General features: G+C 39.1%; 1 protein-coding gene across 2 annotated transcripts in view; it reads right to left on the bottom strand.

The window, feature by feature from the left end:
- The window catches only part of DPP6 (dipeptidyl-peptidase 6), a 1,353,880-nt gene that overhangs the window by 355,894 nt on the left and 978,850 nt on the right, over window positions 1-19,136 (bottom strand). Inside the window, exon 7 of one of the 2 annotated variants that reach the window (XM_006887649.1) lies at window positions 7,546-7,627. The exons of the other annotated variant lie outside the window; for it this stretch is intronic. Coding sequence (XP_006887711.1) covers window positions 7,546-7,627 — 82 coding nt within the window. The remainder of the gene's footprint in view (window positions 1-7,545; window positions 7,628-19,136) is intronic. 2 annotated transcript variants of the gene reach the window in all.

The following is a 19,136-nucleotide window of genomic DNA, read 5'->3' as shown; positions in this document are numbered from 1 at the left end:
TCCTGATGTTGCTATATGCCATCAAGTTGCCTGTGACCAATAACAACCCTATATACAGCATCTCTAAATCCTGCGCTGTTCTGAGCGAGTCTCATTAATTCCAACACACTAACTCCCATTGCCCCAGTTACTCTATCAGTCCATCTCCTCTAGGGTCTTCCTCTCCTGTGCCGTGTCTCCATCTTTTCAATCATTCCTTTTTATGTTCTTTTAATTGTGTCCTTAATTGTGATCTGAATGAAAGTTTATCAAGCAGATTAGTTGTCCATTGAACTATTCATACACATTTTGTTTTATGACATTAATCACAGTATCCACATTGTAAGGCTACTTTTCTGTTTCTGGTGGGTAAGGGATATTTCCTGAACAAGTCAGTTTAACCAGATTCTGGGCTAGCAGAGCCACCATCTATCTGTAAATGTGTGATGCCTGGAGCTTTGCCACTGCCATTTCAAATACCAGAAGGATAATCTATGGTGGACACATCTCCACAGAGCTTCCTTCTCAGCTAAAAGAAACTAAGAATTAAGGTCTGGCAATCTACTTCCAAAAAAATCAGTCCATGAAATTTCATAGAAATTATTGTCCAATATAGTGCTGGAAGATGAGTCTCCTAGGTTGGAAGACAGGAATGGACTCATGGAAGTGCCAGCAACTACTATCCTGAGGATGGGGGATTTTGTTCTGTTGTGCGTCAGGACACAATGTGCTGAGCTGACTAAATCACAGCTAACAACAGGCTTGCAGAGCCAAACCCTCATATAAACGTGGAGGATTTTTTTAATTTAGGAAGAGACTCATCTGAAGAAGGTAAACATGTAGAAATATATACTACAGAGAACAATTCTGAAATAACATAACTTGTTATTATTATTCTTTTTAAATTTTATTTTATATTTGCATAAAAAATTCAGATACATTGTGTTTTATTAATGTTCATTGTGTTTCACACATTCCTTCATTCACATTGTATTTCATATAATCCCTCATATATAGTGTTTTGTAAAATGAATCACAATTTTGAATGTTTATCTGTATGTATACCAACCACTATTGTCTGGGTGAGAGGGAAGAAAAATATATTAAACTCTTTACATACCTATGCTCATTGAATCCTATTTAGTTGAGTTCATTGTCCCTTTTCTTGGGTTAGTAGATGACTCTGAATCCTGGGCTCCTAGCTGATATTTCAGCAACAATATGGGCATAATAATAATTTTAAAAAACTCTTCAAAACCAAACCAAATCCCAACCCAATATGATTATCAATAAGATGCTCTGGTGGCCTCGTGGGTAAGGAGCTGCACTATCAGTCCCTCCTAGATAGTTTATACTATTGCTGTTGTGTGCAGTCAAGTCACAACCAACTAATATCTGACCCTCTAGCAGGTTTTCAAAGGCTATAAATCACATGAGAGGAGATTGCACATTTTTTCTCCTGGAGGAGATGGTGGATTGTGCCTTTGAGTTGTCAGCACAGCTGCTTGCCACTAGATCACTTCTTAAAAACCACTAGAGGGTCCACCCCAGTGACTCTGTAGCAACAACCTGATTCAATGGTTAACCACTGTCATGAGAGCAGAAAATGGAACATGGGGGCACAGGTCCATGATGAGCATCTCTCTGAAAGGGCCAGAGGGAATGGGAACAGCACAATCCTTCATGGCCCCAGAATAGAAAGCAGATAAAAAAACCCAAAGCCCAGCCCCATGGTGCCTCTATGGCCATATACACAGCAAGAGGTTCTTTTATTCTTTGACTCACAGACTCACAGTTGTGGTACTGAGAACAGAGTTTATTAAGAAAGTAAGTTGGAGATTTGGGGAGGCAAGGAATATCTCACAATATAAGTCCAAGTTTAGTCCATCAGTCCTAAGGCACAATTGCATAATTAGTAAACTTGAATTCAGCAACACAAATTCAAAAAACCTCTCTCTGGTATCCTCAATCATCCAGCAAGGTTTGCCTTAGAGCAGTTGTAAGTCAGCTTCTCCTTCAAATATCTGGTAAGAACAGCAAAACCTTTAACTGTGGCCAGCACAAATGCAAGAAACCTCAAGTCATACCTTGCCACAGTTTCTCCACAGCAATGCCACTGTCTTTCCACCACCATCATGAGGGTCTCACTCTCACCAAGGTCTCACTGCAATTTCCCTAAAGTCTTGCCTGTGGCAAGCTTTTCAGTGTGTGAAACACTTTCTCTCATCACAGTACCACAGCTGTTGATGATTTGCAAGAGCATGTGTCTGCAGTTAAGGTAGCTGGAGACCAGAGGAAGCTAAGATAATTAATGGCTTAAAAAAATCCCAACTTCAGGCTAACACCACCAACCCTGCAAAGAACTACAATCACACAACACCAGTTTTCAGGCAAAATGGAGGCCTTTCCCATGCTTAAGTTTCTCACGTTCCTTTATCAATGCTCAGGCCACACAGCAGAATTTATTGCCTATGATAAGATCTGAAAAATCTAATAACGTCTACTTTAAAAGGTAAAAGTTACTTAGAGGCATCTGAAGAAAATGCCTTTGACTCATTCCCCGTGCAGTATGTCATTGTCTTGTGATTTATTGGGGTTGCAGAGGGAAACACATTGCTTAGATCTCTCAGCATAAGAGAGTTCTGCTTGGAAAGCTCTTCGGTGAACTTTAACTGCAGCTGTGTTCTCTGCTCCCAAAGGAGAATTAGTCATTTCAAACTGACTCATTCTAATTGGAGTCAATTTCCTTTCGAGAGCAATATTTACTTTTTAAAATAAAACGGCAGTGAGGGATTTGTTGCTTGTCACCACTTGACTGGGCGGTGATTGCAAGGTTGTTCCTGAGAGGCTGTCTAATTCTTTTGTGGCATAGAGCCAGGGACAAGAGGCCTGACAGTGGCCTGGGCAGGCCCATCCACTCAAAGGGTCACTCAGGAAGAAGAACACTGTCTGCTAACACAAGGGTGGGCAAAGTAGGACCCATAGGCCAGACTCTGCTTTTGTAAATAGAGGTGTTTGGGGTTTGTTTCAGTCATATGAAAATGTAATGCTTTATAATTTTCATCATCAAAACATATTGCCTTGGTCTTTCCTTCTTGTCTTTTATAAAGGCTAAAAGGGAGGTATCGGTGGTAAGAACTTGTGCAGGAGAAAGATAAACAATCCCTTCCTGTGCGTTGTATTGCCACTGGAGGGTTTGCTATGAGTTGGATATGGCTCGATGGACAGAACAACAAAGCAGATTTCAGGCAGGTCTCCAACAGCATGGCCTCTTCAACCAAGGCCAGAAAACGGACTCTCACCTCCTTATCATCTTCCTTGATAAAACTCAATCAACTTTCATTGACAAGGAGACTGGGAGGTTTGATTTTTCATTTTCTCTTCTTCATCAGTTGGATTCTGACGCACTTTCTAAAGGCAACATTTGACTCCCTGACTTCACTCACTGTCACTGCATTGGTTCCAACTTACAGCTGACCCTCCATGGGGTTTCTGATGTTATAAATCACCCAGGAGACAAGTGCCCACATTTCTCCTGAGGAACTTCTTGTAGATCCACACCACACCTATTTTTCTTCAACATAATTCTTCTTACATGGAAATAATTTCTAGTGGAGCTGACTTTCAAAGCCATGCCTAAATATGTTCCTTTATCTCACTTAACATGTCACTTGACTCCTGAGATTCTTGGCAGTACAAAAATCTCGACACTTGTCCATGTTAGTGTTGCAAGGGCTCTTAGTGAAAGAGTGCAAATAAAATTTTATTGCAACACAACCACACTGTTATCTATTTATCTAATACTGCTACATCAGAAATGCCACAAACAGGTGGCTTTAACAGATTTACTTTCTCACAATTTGTTATTTTTGTCAGGTGCCATTGAGTTGCCTATGACTCAAGGACCCTGTGACCAACAGATCTGAAGCTTGCCTGATCCTGCACCATCCTAAGGACCTCTGATACGCTCGAGCCCATCATTATAGTCATTGTGTCAATGCATCTTGTGGAAGGTCTTCTTCTCTTTCTCTGATCCTCTACCTTTCCCGGCGTGATGTCTTTTTCCCAGGACTGGTCCCTCCTGAAAACATGTCTAAATTACATGAGAAAAATGTCACTATCTTTGGTTATGTGGAGTCCTCTGGTTTACTTCCTTTGAGACAAACATGTTTGTACTTTTGACATTTCGTAGGATATCCAATACTCTTATCCAACATCACAATCCAAAACACCAATTCATTTTCTGTCATCCTTATTCACAGTCCAACTTTAAGATGTATAGGAAGCAAGTGGAATATCATGGCTCATATCAGGCACATCTTAGTCTTTAAACTGATATTCTTGCTCTTTAGCCTTTTGGAGAGGTCCTTGAAAGCAGAATTTTGCAATGCAACATGTCTTTTGATTTCTTGACTGTTACTACCACAGATGCCAATTGTGGGTCCAAGTAATCTCACAGTCTAGAAGAAGAATAGAAATCTAAACTCAGCGCTCCGGGGGAATAATTTTTCTCTCTGCTAATTGTAAGGGAAAACTTTCCTCTTCAACTTTTGTTTCCTTCCTGGAGCCTTAGCATCCCCCATCTGTGCTTGTTTAATTTCGCCTTTTTCCCCCTTTACTCTGTTACCTGTCCCTTTTATATTTTACAATAGACTGACTCAAAACATGCCTCAGACTAATCTTGCTTAATTACCATAAAAAGAATCTATTCCCAAATTGGGCTATAAACACAGGCATAGAGGTTAGGATTTATAATATGCACTTCGGGGAGAAACAATTTCAATCCACAGCACTTGCCCATTTGTTGATACACTGTCTATGGCTGATTTCATGCTACAACAGCAGCACTCATTGGCTATGACAAAGCCCATATGGATTTATACAATCTAAAATATGTATCTGGCCATATGCAGCACAAATTTTCCAACCTCTATTCTGAAACAGCTCGGCAGACAACAGGCTACAGTGCTTATATATACAGTGTAAAGGACTGTATAGTAAAATATCTAGGTTTGATTAAATATAAAAATTCAAAAATGCTTGAGTAGACTAGTACTTTAGCTACTCTATCCAAATGCTGTCCATTACTGCTAACTGAACAGTCATTGTTTTTAAGCAGAAAGGAGGCCATATTCCCGTCATCTGTAGTACTCTCCTAAATATCTTCATCGAGTCTGGCTATTTCCTGTCACCAGCTATTTTTTACTTCTGTGATTTAGCACCATAGGAATATATTAATTAATTAATCAATATATTTGCTCATTTGTTTACATTAATAAACACTTACTGAGTACCAGAGACTGGGCTTAGCCCTTACAACACAGAGATGGAAAGGACTGAATGTTTAGAATGGATGGTTGCCTAGCCAAGAAGAGAGACAGGGCAAGGCACACTGACAGATGACATGTGACACAAGTTTGCACACTGAATAACGGGAGCCCCAAAATGGGCTGCCTAACAGCATGAGGAAGCACAGTAGCTTCCTCTGAGAAAGAGATAAGCACTTCACCTGCATTCTAATTATTCTCCGAGATTAAATATGACAACTTCTGTAATCACTTAGCTCACCCTGTTCTCATGGGAGGATGAAATGAGTGTGAAGTCAATTAGCCAAGAGGTAGCGGTGACTTCAAACAGGGAAGGGCCAGTCTCACAAGTGGTTTGGAGGGTGATCAACAACCTGAATCTTCATCTTCCCTCAAGTTCTCCAGAGAATTCCAAGAGTTTGTGAATGTGCACATGCATCTCTTTCTTTCTCACACACTCTTCTAGCAATCATGGATTACCTTTACATTGTAAATGCTTACTAGAGGGCAGAATTATGCTGTCTTCCCTCTATTTTGGTGTCTAAACCGTTCCCATAGGTAGACTGACATAATCCACAATGCTTAATGATATAATATTCGATTCTTAATGATAGAGACATGATCAATAGTACTTAATGATAATCACTGGTTGACTGGGAGTCAGCAAATGTAGTAGGAAATAGACTTTTCCAGGTTGTTGAGTCACAAGTTGCTGAGTTCCCAATTGCCACACAGTGAGTGGAAGAGGCACCTTCAGCCAGTCTCCTAACCAGCCACCCTTATCTTTGCCAATATGGTACAAGAAAGACAGGGTGAAGCTAGGATCCACTGGGGTCTTAAAGGTGAAGCTCCATGTAGAGGAGGTTTTATTCTCCTCTTCCTGGTATGACAGATGGCATTGGAAAAACTCTGTTTTCTAGAAGCCTCTTCAATCACTGACTTTCCGTTTTCAGTTCCTCTCCTAAAAGCCAGGCATGTAAACCTTAAGCACTTTGGTCTTCTCGAATCTCCTATGAATAGCATTTTCTCCGATTACCTTTGAAGAATGATAGCTTTATCTCCTAATTGTGACTGAGTTGATGCACTGATGTCTGTCTGCCAAAGTCAGCTCTCAGTAAGCTCCCTGCTTTCTGCCCTCTGCGATTTTCATCAGTTAATGCATTTATCGTAGTCTGTGATGACCAAGTTAGGAAAACTTAACTGACAGCTAAAATAGTTTTGTGGTGTGCATGCTTTTAAGTTTCTTTGAGTCAATAGAGTAGATTCAGAACAAAAAAAAATATAATTACACTTTTGGGAAGAAGTAAGGTTATTTTTATTTCCATGACAGTAGATAGAGCATCCCAAACCCAACTTTTAAAAGTGATTAATTTCTGTGTTATTTGCAGGTAACAAAGATTTCAAAATGCAGCTTTATTTAATCAGCTTAAAGACCCGTAAGTCGACAGTGACTTGAGTATTGCAAACACGTTCCTTGATCTTCAAACTCCAGGGACTTTCTGAAAGAACTATACAACCTTCTGAAGTAAAGTGGAATCAAACTGACAGATATCATCTCCTTTTAGAAAAATGTAACACTAAGGTTAAATCTGAGAGATTGGCTTACCCAAATCCCTCAATTTCTAGCTGGAGCAACTGGCCACAGTGTCACCTGTGAGCGAATGTTCAAAAGCCAGCACGCTGAACAGGACTAGAATATTCACCTTTCCACTGTACCACCCTTGTCTTTAACAGTTTTTTTGAAAATATCTATTTTGGCAGTTTTCATAGGAATCCTTGGAAATGTTTGATATTACACTGAGCGGCCTGGACCAGCTCTCACAGATGCTATGTGTTGGAGCTTCACGCAAGCAGCAGCTTGGTCATGGGTAACACATTTAAGTTCTCTGAAATCCCCCAAAGAAACTGTGTCAGCTCAAAGTGAAGAACAAGATACCGTTAGAACAGTGTCTTTGGATTCTCACAATTCCCAAGCTGCAGCCCTGGGGGAAAAATGTACTTGCTTTCTCATTCTCAGTAAATCTAGAGTGTATACAGAGAACTACAGTTGAATGTTCACTTAAGGACATCAGATGCACAAACACACACTATTCCAAATTAAAAAGAAATCTCCATGGAAAAAGAAATGGTGATTTTTCCATGTGCAGATATCCTGGTGCATTTACCTAATTTATACATACAGAGTGGGAGTAGAGAGATATACTGTCTATAAAATATAAATATTATACAAGAAATCCGTCCATGCAGGTGATGTGCTTACCAGCTGCTGGCCTTTCGGACCCCATCCGGCATACTGAAGTTTGGCATTGCTGACTTCTGGTGGATCTAGACTTTGAGGATCCCTGGGGAATAAAATAAACAGTGGAAACCAATCATTTAAGATGTTATCATTTATCCTCTTGCCGCAACTTACTACTTTCTATTTCCATAACAACAATTTGAGAAGCTCATGTCCTGTGTTATTAAATAATATGTCTCATTCAATTTCCATCAGTCCTCGTCAGATGTATATCATTTATAAGAAGCAGAAATTGGTCAGTCACTGCTTAACTCACATGATAAATATTTATCAAAGGAGAGCACACAAAGAGGTCTATTGACAAAAATTATTCAGAACAGTGAATTTTAAAAAAAACCCAAACACTACAAAACCCAAGCACAAACCCCCCACCCCCAACACTAATGCAAAACAAGAAATATTCAGAACTTATGCTTTTGAATCTCTTAGTAAATAGTGTTTTTAAGGCAAAATGCCGGGTTATTCTGACCTATCATAACAAGTGGCCTCTCGAGTGATTCTACCTTTTATTTTATTATGACTCGTTAGTTAAAACACAGACAAGGAAAGAGGAGGATAAGGAAAGAGAAAGGGTGTGAAGAGGGAGAGTTAGAGAGGGAGACATACAGGAAGACAATTTCTTTTCTAAGATTATAGTTTCCATTCTTAATTAACTGATAAGCAAAATGCAACCACAACATAATCTTATCCATTAACTTAAAATTTATAGTGGATAAAAGTCACAGTAAACAAAATAACTATATCATCTCACCCCAGTAAGAATAGTAAAATTTAACAGAACAGCAAACTTCAAATGCTGGTGATGTTGTGGAGAAACTGGAACCCTTACTCACTGTTGGTGGGAGTGTAAAATGGTGCAACCACTATGGAAGGCTGTATGGCGCTTTCTCAAAAAGTTGCAAATAGAAATAACATTTGACCCAGAAATTTCACTACTAGGAATTTACCCTAAAGAAACCATTACTGCTACCCAAGCATATATACGCACACCCATGTTTATTGCAGCTTTATTCACAACAGCAAAGAGCTGGAAACAACCCAAGTTCCCATCAACAAACGAATAGATAGAGAAGCTCTGGTATATTCACACAATGTAATACTACGCAGCACTGAAAAACAAGGAATTCATGAAATATTTTGCAAAATAGATGACCCTGGAGGACATTATGCTGAGTGAAATATCTCAGTCACAAAAGGACAAATATTGCATAGGGCCACTATTGTAAATTGGAACTGACATTAAGGTTGATGGAAGACAGAAAAGGAGGGGAGAAATAATGTATATTGCATTGAAACAGATAAGGGAAAGAACTGTTTAAAAGGTATATATGAATGTTATTCTTGTCATTATAGCAGTCCAGAGTGAAGGCTGCATAGTGGAGTGGTCTTGGGGGGAGGGATTACGTGGAGTGGTTTTGGGGGGAGGGATTACATAACAATGAAAGAGTTTTTCTTTTTCTTTTCAAGGAGAAGAGTGAATTGGGAGTGAGGGGATGGGTAGGGAGAAAAGTGCAACAATGAATGACTGGAAATCCTAAGTCTCTATAAACTTTCATTAAAATGAATTTAAAAAGTCACAGTAAAAAAGTATTAAAAAAGAAAATCTTTCTGGAACGTTATAGAAATGAGGCTGGAAATAGACTGAATTTTACATTTTTAATGATTTATTCATTGCAAATACCTTTATTTATTTTTCCAATGACCTTTTAAAAAGACACAAATGGTGACTTTATACAAGGACCTCATCTTATGATCTGCATAGGAATCAGACTGACTATATATATGAAAGGAATCTCTGGAGAAGTTCAATATCAGCATGAAAACTAGACTGGGGTGGACTGTGGGTCAGACCATCAATTTTTTATGTGCAAGTTCAAATTGAGGCCTGAGAAATTGAAAATAAGACCATAGCCACAGTATGATCTTGAATCTATGCCATTTGAATTTCAAAATAATCTTAAGAATAGGTTTGAAGCATTGAACACCAAGGATTGAAGACCAGATGAGTTGTGGGATGATATCAACCATGAAGAGAGAAAAAAGGTCATTACAAAGTCAGAAGAGAAAGAGAAAATTTAAATGGATATAAGAAAAGACTCTAAAAACAGTACCAAGAACACTATTTTTTAGCTGAAGTAAAAGATTAGCTGAAGAGAAGATTACAAAGGGCAGCTCAAGAAGACAAAGTGAACTATAATAATAGAATATGCAGAGAGCTGGAATTGAGTACAAAGGGAAGAACTCGCTCTCCATTTCTCAAGCTGAGAGAAGTGAAAGGCAAATTTAAGCCTGGAGTCACAATATCAAAAGATGCTTTGGGCAATATAGTTAATGACCCACAAAGCATCAAAAGAAGATGGAGGGGATACACAGAATCACTGTACCAAAAAGAACTGACTGAATGAAAATTTCACAGAGCTCTGGTGGCCTCGCAGCAAGAAGCTGTGCTGCTATCCCAAAGTGCGTGGTTTGAGGCTAACAGCTGCTCCGCTGGAGAAGGACGGGCCATATCCTCCTTTAGGATTAACTGTTCCTGGAAATCTGCTGGAGGGTCAGCTTTAGGTCTGTTCTGACTCTATTCTACACAAAAACTATATTACAATATGAGCAGGAGTCAAGGGTAATGAAGAAGGAAGTTGAAGCAGCATTGAAGACATTGGCACAGAAATCAGCCCCGAGAATTGATGAGATGCCAGTTGACTTGTTTCAGTTAACAGATACAGCCCTTTAGATGCTAGTCTATGCCAGGACATTTGGAGGACAGCCATCTGGCCAAAGAATCAGAGAGGTCCATATTTCTTCAGGCCCAAGAAAAGTGATCCAGCAGAATGTGGAAACGATCGAACAGTATAATTAGTACCACATGCAAGTAAAATACTGCTCAAGATCATTAAAAACTAGTGAGAAAAAAACATTAAGAGGGAACTGTCAGAAGTTCAAGCAGGATTTAGAACAAGTCATGGCACCAGGAATATCACTGTTGATATAAAATGGATCTGGGTTGAAAGTAAGGAATACCAGAAAGGCATTCAACTGTGTGGATCATATGAAGTTATGTCTAACATTGAGAAGAATGGGACTTCTAGAGCACTTAATTATGCTCATACAAAACCTACACTTGACCAGGAGGCTATTATGTGGACAGAACAAGGGAGGGATTTACATGGTTTAAAATTAAGAAGAGAGTGTGATGCGTTTGTATTCTCTCTCCACACCTATTCAATCTGTATGCTGAGCAAATTATTTGAGAAGCTGGACTTTATGAAAAAGAACGTAGCATCAACAGCAGAGGAAGACTCATCAATAACCTGCATTATGCAATTGTCACAACCTTGCTTGCTGGAAGTGAGGAGGACTTGAAGCACTTGTAGAAGATAAAAAAAACACAGCCTTCAATATGGATTGCATCTCAACATCAAGAAAACAAAAAAATCTCACCACTGGACTGATAGGCAACATCATGATAGGTGGAGAAAGGATTGAAACTGTCAAAAAGTTTATTTTATTTGGATTCACAATTAACACTTTCGTACTAACGGTCAGGAAATAGGGAGATGTATTGCACTGGCAAAATCTGCAATTAAAGACTTCTCTGAATTATCTTTTATCTGTTTCTTTTCTTTCTTTTTTTTAATATGGAATGCTTCACAAATTTGCATGTCATTCCTGTGCAAGAGCCATGATAATCTTCTCTGAATCATTCCAATTTTAGTAGATGTGCTGCCTAAGTGAGCACTCTCTCCAAATTATTGAGAAGTAATGATGGCAGTTTGTGAACTAAGGTGCATTGGATTCAGGCCATGGTCTTTCTAATCACTTGTTGTGCATTTGAGCTGAACAATGAATAAGGATGAAAGAAGAAGAATTATTGTCTTTGGGCTGTGTTGTTGGAGAAGAGCACTGAACATCTCATGGATGGCCAAAAGAACAAATATGTCTTGGAGAGGGTACAGCTGGAGTGCTTTTTGGAGTAAAAAATGATGAAGCTTCACTTTACTTACTTCAGTATGTTTCTAGGAGGGGGTAATCTTTGGAGAGGGACATGATGCTCATAAAGGTAGAGGGTTGGTGAAGGAAGAAAGACCCCAGACCAAGTGAATTTACATGGTGACTGCCACAATGGGCTCTAATACGTTCGAAAGTATGAGGATGTCAAAGGATAGGACGGGGTTCAGATCTGTTGTTCAACTGCCATTATGGGTCATACTTACCTTGGTGTCACCTAACAACAACAACAACAACAACAACAACAAAATACTTTATAATAAGCATTTAAGATTTCACTTTATTTTGTAAATATCTATCACATGAAGGAAATATTAATTTCTAGCTTCTTTAGAATGGAATCATCTGCATAATTATGGAATTATGCCCTTGCTCTGCTCAACAAGCATTCTCAGTCAGGCAAACCCCTAGCCCTTGACTATTACAATAGTTCTTACATGGACACATAGTATGAATGCATTAATTCATCGAAGAGTGGAGTGTTCTGAATGGTATTTGGTAGAAGAGGCTGAGTTTTTTACACTGCATGTACAAATGGGTGGAGAAAGGAATAAAAGGAACATTAAATGGGTGAAGACCTAGTAATTCAGGGCTGGATTTAGCAGAACATTTAGAAGTAATTGTTTCATACGATTGCCAGGGGAAAACAGAGGATACAGATAAGGATGTGAGATCTCCCATAATGCCAAAGTGCCATTTAAAATTATGTTTCTTGGTCTGGAGGAACTAAGTTAGTCTGAGAAGAGGGTACCATGGGGATGATAAGCATGGCCATGTTTATGAGAACCAGCTATGAGGAGTAATGCTGGGGAGGTCTTATCATTTCAGGTTCCAAATGAATTTTTAGCAAACAGTTTTAACAAAATGAAGAGGACCTGAAGCATTTGTTGCAGAATGTGAAGGATTATACTTTCAATACAGATCGAAGCTCAGCATCATGGAAACAAATATTCTTACAACTGGGCCAACTGACAGCAGCATGATAGAGAAGAGATTGAGATTGTTAACAATTTCATACTGCTTAGTTCTAAAATCAATAATATTGGCATCAGCAGTCAGGAAATCAAAAGACTAATTACAATAGAAAATTTGCTGTCAAGAACCTCTCCATAGTACTGAAGAGTAATGGTGTCAATCTAGTGACTAAGGTGCACCTGATCTAGGCCATAGTCTTCAAAATTTCATGTTATTCGTCAGAGAGCTGGACAATGATTAAAGATGACAGAAGAATTGATGCCTTTGAGTTACGCTGAAGAAGAGTATAGAATATACTATGGACTGTTAAGAGAATAAATAGGTCCATCCTGCAGAGAGCGAAACCAAATTGCTTCTTAAAGGCACGAATTTTGAAACTCCATCTGACGTACTTTGGGCATGTTGTCAGGAAGGACCAGTCCATGGAGAGGAACATCATGCTTGGAAGGATGGAGGGACAGTGCAGGAGAGGAAATCCTTGAATGAGATGGATTGACAGTAACTGGGTAATGGGGTTAGGTTTGTCAGAGACAGTGAGCTTGGCTTAGGGTAGGGCAGCACTCAGAGCTATTGTGCATAGGGTTGCTATGAGCCACAATTGGCTCGATGGCAAACAACAATATTTGAATTTATAGAGTAAGGTGCACTTGATTCAAGGCATGGTCCTTTCAATTGTTTGATATGTATCAGAGAATTAGACAGTGAATAAGGAAGACAGAAGGATAATTCCTCTCAGTCACGGTGTTGGTGAAAAGTACTGAATACCCCATGGATTGTCAAAAGTACAAGCAAATATGTCATGGAGAAAGTGCAACCAGATTGCTCTTTTGAGGCAGGATTAGTGAGTCCTCATCTTACTTTGGACATGTTATTGGGAGGGCCAATTCCTTGAAAAGGGACATAATGCTGGGAAAGCTGAAAAGTCAGTGAAAGAGAAGAAGACCCTTAGGAGATGGATTGACACCATGACTGCAGCAATGGGCTCAAGTGTGTCAGAGATGATGAGGATGATACAGGATAGGACAAGCTCCTATTCACCATTCATAGGGATGCTAAGAGTCTTACTTGCCTCAACAGCACCTAACAACAATAACAACAACAACAACAACAACAACAACAACAACAACATATATAAGATCCTAAATATAGCATTATTGGACCTTCGGTAGAGTTCCTGTACTATATTTTAAGTCTGTCTATAAGACTATTTTTAGAGCTGTTGTTATTATGCATTCTTGACTTGGAATCAACTCATCATTAACCTTCCAGCAAGATTTCAGGTGCAGTAAATAGCACAGGATAAGACTGCCCATCTTTCTCCCATGGTGGATTCCAATTGTGTGCCTTTGGGTTGTCGGTGCAACTCCTTATGACTAGGCCATAAGAGCCAGGATACCATACACTTACATATATATGTTGTTGTGGTTATGTGCCATTGAGACTCATAGTGACTATACAATAGCTCTGGACCCTACCCTGTCTTGTGAGAATCTCATGGTCTCTGACACTCCTGAGACTTTGTATGTTATTGTTATTGTTGCTGCTGCTGTTAAGTGACATCTGGTCAACTAGAATTCATAGTGACTTTATGAATAACAGACCTGAAACTTATCAGATCCTTTATCATCCTCGGGACCTCTGCCATGCTTAGGTCACTGGTACAGTCACTTTGTAAATTCATCATGTTGAGTGTTGTCTTCTTTCACTGATTGTTCATCTTTCCCAGTATGATGTATTTTCCCAATGACTGGCCCTGTGATAGCATGACCAAGTATGGTGAGATCATGTTTCATCATCCTTGAACTCTAAGGAGCACCCTGATTACACTTCCTCCAAGACAGATTTCTTTGTTCTTTGTTAGTTCATGATATATTCAATACTCCTCACCAACACCACTGTTCAAAGACATCAAAGTTTTCTCCCCCATCCTTATTAATTGCTCAACTTGCAGATGCACAGGAAGCAACTGAAAATACTATGGCTTATCTCACATGCACCTTAGTCTTTAAACTGAGATATTTGTTCTTCAGAAGTTTGGAGTGGCCCTTGACAATAGATTTCCCTAATATGACAACACAACATCACATTTGATTTCTTGACTACTGCTATCATAGGTGTGGATTACAGTTCCAAGTAAAATGAAATCCTTAAAAAATGTCTACCTTTTCTCCTCTTTCATGATGTTACCTACAGGTCTAATGGTGAGGATTTTTGTTTTCTTTACATTGAGGTGTAATCCATACTGAAGGCTGTAATTTTTTTTTGTTATTTTTAAAATTTTTTGTGTGTTGCATTTATTATTATTATTATTATTCATTTTAATGAAAGTTTACAGAGATTTTGGATTTCCTTTCATTCATTGTTGCACTTTTCTCCCTGCCCACTCTTCTCCTCCAGTTTATTCTTCTCTTTGAAAGTAAAAGAAAAATTCTTTCATTGTTATACAGCCCCTCCCCCCATGCAGCCTTCATTCAAGACTCATGTCATGACAATAATACCTAATCATATAATTTTTAAATACATTTTTTTTAAATTTTAATTGTTAGCTTAATGAAAGTTTATAGAAATGTTAGACTTTCATTCATTCATTGTTGCACATTTTACTCCCCTCCTCCTCCTCCTCCCCCAGTTCACTTTTTACAAATATTCACTCATTGTTGCACAATTACCTCCCCCTGCCCCCAAACAAATGAATTAAAAAACTATGGTATATTTATACAGTGGAATACTAAGCAGCACTGAAAAACAATGAACTCATAAAACATTACAAAACATGGATGACCCTGAAGGCCCTTATCTTTGACCTTTGGTGGTAAGTACTTCAAGTCTTCAATTTCTGAAAGTGAGGTTGTATCACCTGCATAAAGCAAGTTGTTGATGAGTCTTCCACCAATCCTGATACCACATTGTTATGAATATAGCTCAGCTTTTTGAATGGCTTGCTCAGTAGACAGACTGAATAGATATGGAGAAAGGATTCAGTCCTGACTAAAGAGAGATCAAAACAAAGGGAAAAAGGCAGCTGGCTAAGACAAAGTAAAGAATTGTAGTGAAATGTCCATATCTGGAGTTAGAAAGCCAAAAGAGAAGACTGCTGGACATTTCTCAATCAGAGAAAACCAAGGGATAACTTCAAGCCTTGAGTTGTAATACTGAAGGATTCTGTGGGCCACATATAGAGGATCATTATGGATTCAAGTTGGCACTAACAGGTTAATATGCCCCAAAATGATGGCCAGAAATGCACTGCTGGAGTTCCACTAATCTCTTCATGGAAAACAGCAGGGTGCTGGAGGTGCTTAAACAACAACAAAATCACAAGAATTTCTACATTTAAGTCTGAACTTTTTTATTAACTAGAAGTATTGCTTGGGGCAATAGAGCAAATTTAACTGAGCTTATTTCCTCAGGCTTGAAAACTAATTTCCTACTTTCACCAGAAATCAAACCAATTGCCCTTGCCTTGGAGTTGATTTTCAAAGAACCACCCTACAGAATTTTGGATGGAGGCTGTAAATATTTACTGAAGTAATTGTTGTATATTTTGAACTGTGGTCTTGGAGAAGAGTATTGAATATTCAATGGACTGCTAAGAGAACAAACAGGTTCATCCTGGAGAGGGTTAAACCAGGTTACTCTTTGGAGGCAAGGATCTGAAGCTTCATCTGACATGTTGCAAGGAGGGACCAGTCCTTGGAGAAGGACGTCATGCTTAGGAGGGTGGAGGGACAGCACAGGAGAGGAAGACCCTCGATGAGATGGATTGACTCAGTGACTTGGGTAATTGAGGTAGGTGTGTCAGAGACAGTGAGATTGGCACAGGATAGAGCAAGGTTCATGGCTATTGTACACAGGGTCTCTATGAGTCGCAGGCAACTTGATGGTACATAACAACAACAACAACAACATTGTGTTGTGTACCTTTGAGACTAACTCATAGCTGACCCTCTTGTGGGTTTTCGAGGTCAAAAGTCACATGGAAGTTGATTTCCCATCTTCCTCCCACAGGGCATCTGGTGGATTTGAACTTCATGCCTTTACCGAAGTAGACTGCCACATTATTTACTTGTGGATCCACATACAGATTTAAACCACTGACCTTTTGGTTAACATCCAATTACATTAATCACAGTGCCACCAGGGTGGTGATGCTTTGATTAAAGCAAGAGTGAATCACCCAACAGCAAAACAGCCCATTTGGGAGACACTTAGACAGTGAAGCAGAAGCAAACACTGAGGAAGTTGAAACCCTAACCCTTTCCTGTGCCAGTCTCACACATAAGGAACCCTCATGGGTAATGCATCTGGATGACAAGAGTTAGAACCAATTTGGCAGCAGTAGGGTTGTTTTCTTTTTTAATAAAATAATGCATCTTTATGCAACAACTGTTTCCATCCAGCTTGTTGTTAATTGGTGTTGAGTCAAGTCTGACCCATGATAACATTGTGTGGAACAGAATAAATTATTGCTCAGTCCTGTCCCATCTTCATGGTCATTGGTTTGAGGTCATTACTGCAGCTGCTGTGAGAGACCTTCCAATCAGGAGGCTTGTCTATAATCACAATGTTGGACAGTGTTCTGCTGTGCTCTATAATGTATACACTGACTTATTTTTAGAAGTTGATTACCAGGCTTTTCTTTGAGTCACTCAAACCTGAGTAGACCCTGCTACTACTTAAAATACTGACAGGCCTTGCTACCAACATTTCAACAACACAATAATCTTACGGATGGTTGGTGACAAAGACTCATAGAGACCTTATGTACCACAGATCTGAATCTTGCCATCTTCACCATCTCTTTATATGTCCAAACTTATTGCTACCATAACTGTGTCAATTCATCTTTTAGGGAGTCTTCCCCTCTTTTTCTGATACCCCACCTAGCATGATGTCTTTTTCAAAAGACTGGCCCCTATAGACAACACATGTTGTCAAATGTATGGGAGACAATATTTCACCATCTTTGCCCCTAAGGAGCAACCTAATTTAAGACAAACTTGTTTGTTCTTGGGAACAGCAGTCCATGGGATATTTAGTATTACAACACCCCAATTAAAATTGCATGGGATGCTTTGTACTCTCTCTAATATACCAATTAAAATTCTTCTCCTGTCATCCTTAATGATTATCCAACTTTTGAATGCACATAAAGTGATTAAAAATGCTATGGCTTGATTCAGGCACACCTTAGTCTTTAAACTGACATACTTGCTCTTTATCACTTTAATTCCCATCAAAGCAGAAATCTCAAATTCTACCTCCACACACCTAAAGCCATTAGCATTGCTATCTGTTATAAGTTAAAGAACCTGTTCTGGATTATTCTGAAATTATTACAAAAGAGAGAGTGAGTGAGAGACTGAGACACAGACAGACAGATAGAGGGTAAGAGAGAGGGAGAGGGAGGAGAGAGAGAGAGAATGAGAATGAATGCATTTATGTATCCATTAATATGTCTGGGTTGTTTGCATCCTCTTCTCTTTTCCCTTCTTTTAATCTATTTAGTTTTTTTAATGAATTCGTGATGACCTTCATTATGAATCATTCCCAAGGTGGAGATGGACTGGTTAAAAAAATGATTACAGAAGAATAGAATTACTTGGAACGACCATATCTCAAAATAATAATGCAATCTATTTTGATTTTGCTTATTTGAGCAATAAACAAAACAGGGCATAAATCATGTTGAATTTTGAAGAGTAAATTTGTGTAGCTCAGTTTATTCATTTATCTTCATAAGCTGGTTTAAAGGAATGAACGCTGTTTTTCCAACAAAAACAACACTTAGAAAAGATAAGACTAATTTTGCTTTTCTGGTTCCTAACGTTTCAAGGCTAAAGATATTTGGGAAAAAACAAAAATAGGGTAGTCAATGTCAAATATTATGTTTTCTGGGTCCTCCTATGTGCCTATGTTGTAAGTGATATAAACATACAAGATACTCTCCTAATCATGGATGAATGTCCAGTACTCAATGGCTACTCATAAGTGAAGGGGTTCTGGTGGCACAAGCAGCAGGGAGCTGAGCTGCTAACCCAGAGGTTACCTCTCTGATGGTTCGTTTCTACCAGCGTCTCAGGGAAAAAGATGGGCAATCTTCAATGCAATTTACAGTCTCCAAAGGCCTGCTGGAGGGTCAGCTACATGTCAGTTCTGGCTTGACAGCAATAAGTTCTTGAGTTTTGATTCAGGATTAACTGAATAATAAATAACTGGGCAAACGGCTGGATCAATAAGAACCTAATCTCACCACCAATTACTAAATTTTGTGGCACATAACAATTTGTGTTGTTGTTGTTGTTATGTGCCATCGAGTCGCTTGTGATTCATAGCGACCCTATGTACAACAGTCCTAAACCCTGCTCTATCCTGTGCTAATCTCACTGCCTCTGACACATCCATCCTAATTACCCCAGTCACTGAATCAATCCACCTCATAGAGAGTCTTCCCCTCCTGCGCTGTCCCTCCACTCTGCCCAGCATGATGTCCCTCTCCAAAGACCTGTCTCTCCTTACAACATGTCCAAAGTATGTCAGGTGAAGCCCCAGAATCCTTGCCTCCAAGGAGC

The sequence above is a fragment of the Elephantulus edwardii genome, unplaced genomic scaffold (assembly GCF_000299155.1).
Source record: "Elephantulus edwardii isolate Elephantulus edwardi_28Jun2011 unplaced genomic scaffold, EleEdw1.0 scaffold00060, whole genome shotgun sequence".
Taxonomy (NCBI): Eukaryota; Metazoa; Chordata; class Mammalia; order Macroscelidea; family Macroscelididae; genus Elephantulus; species Elephantulus edwardii.
This window is presented reverse-complemented; position numbering and strand designations above follow the sequence as displayed.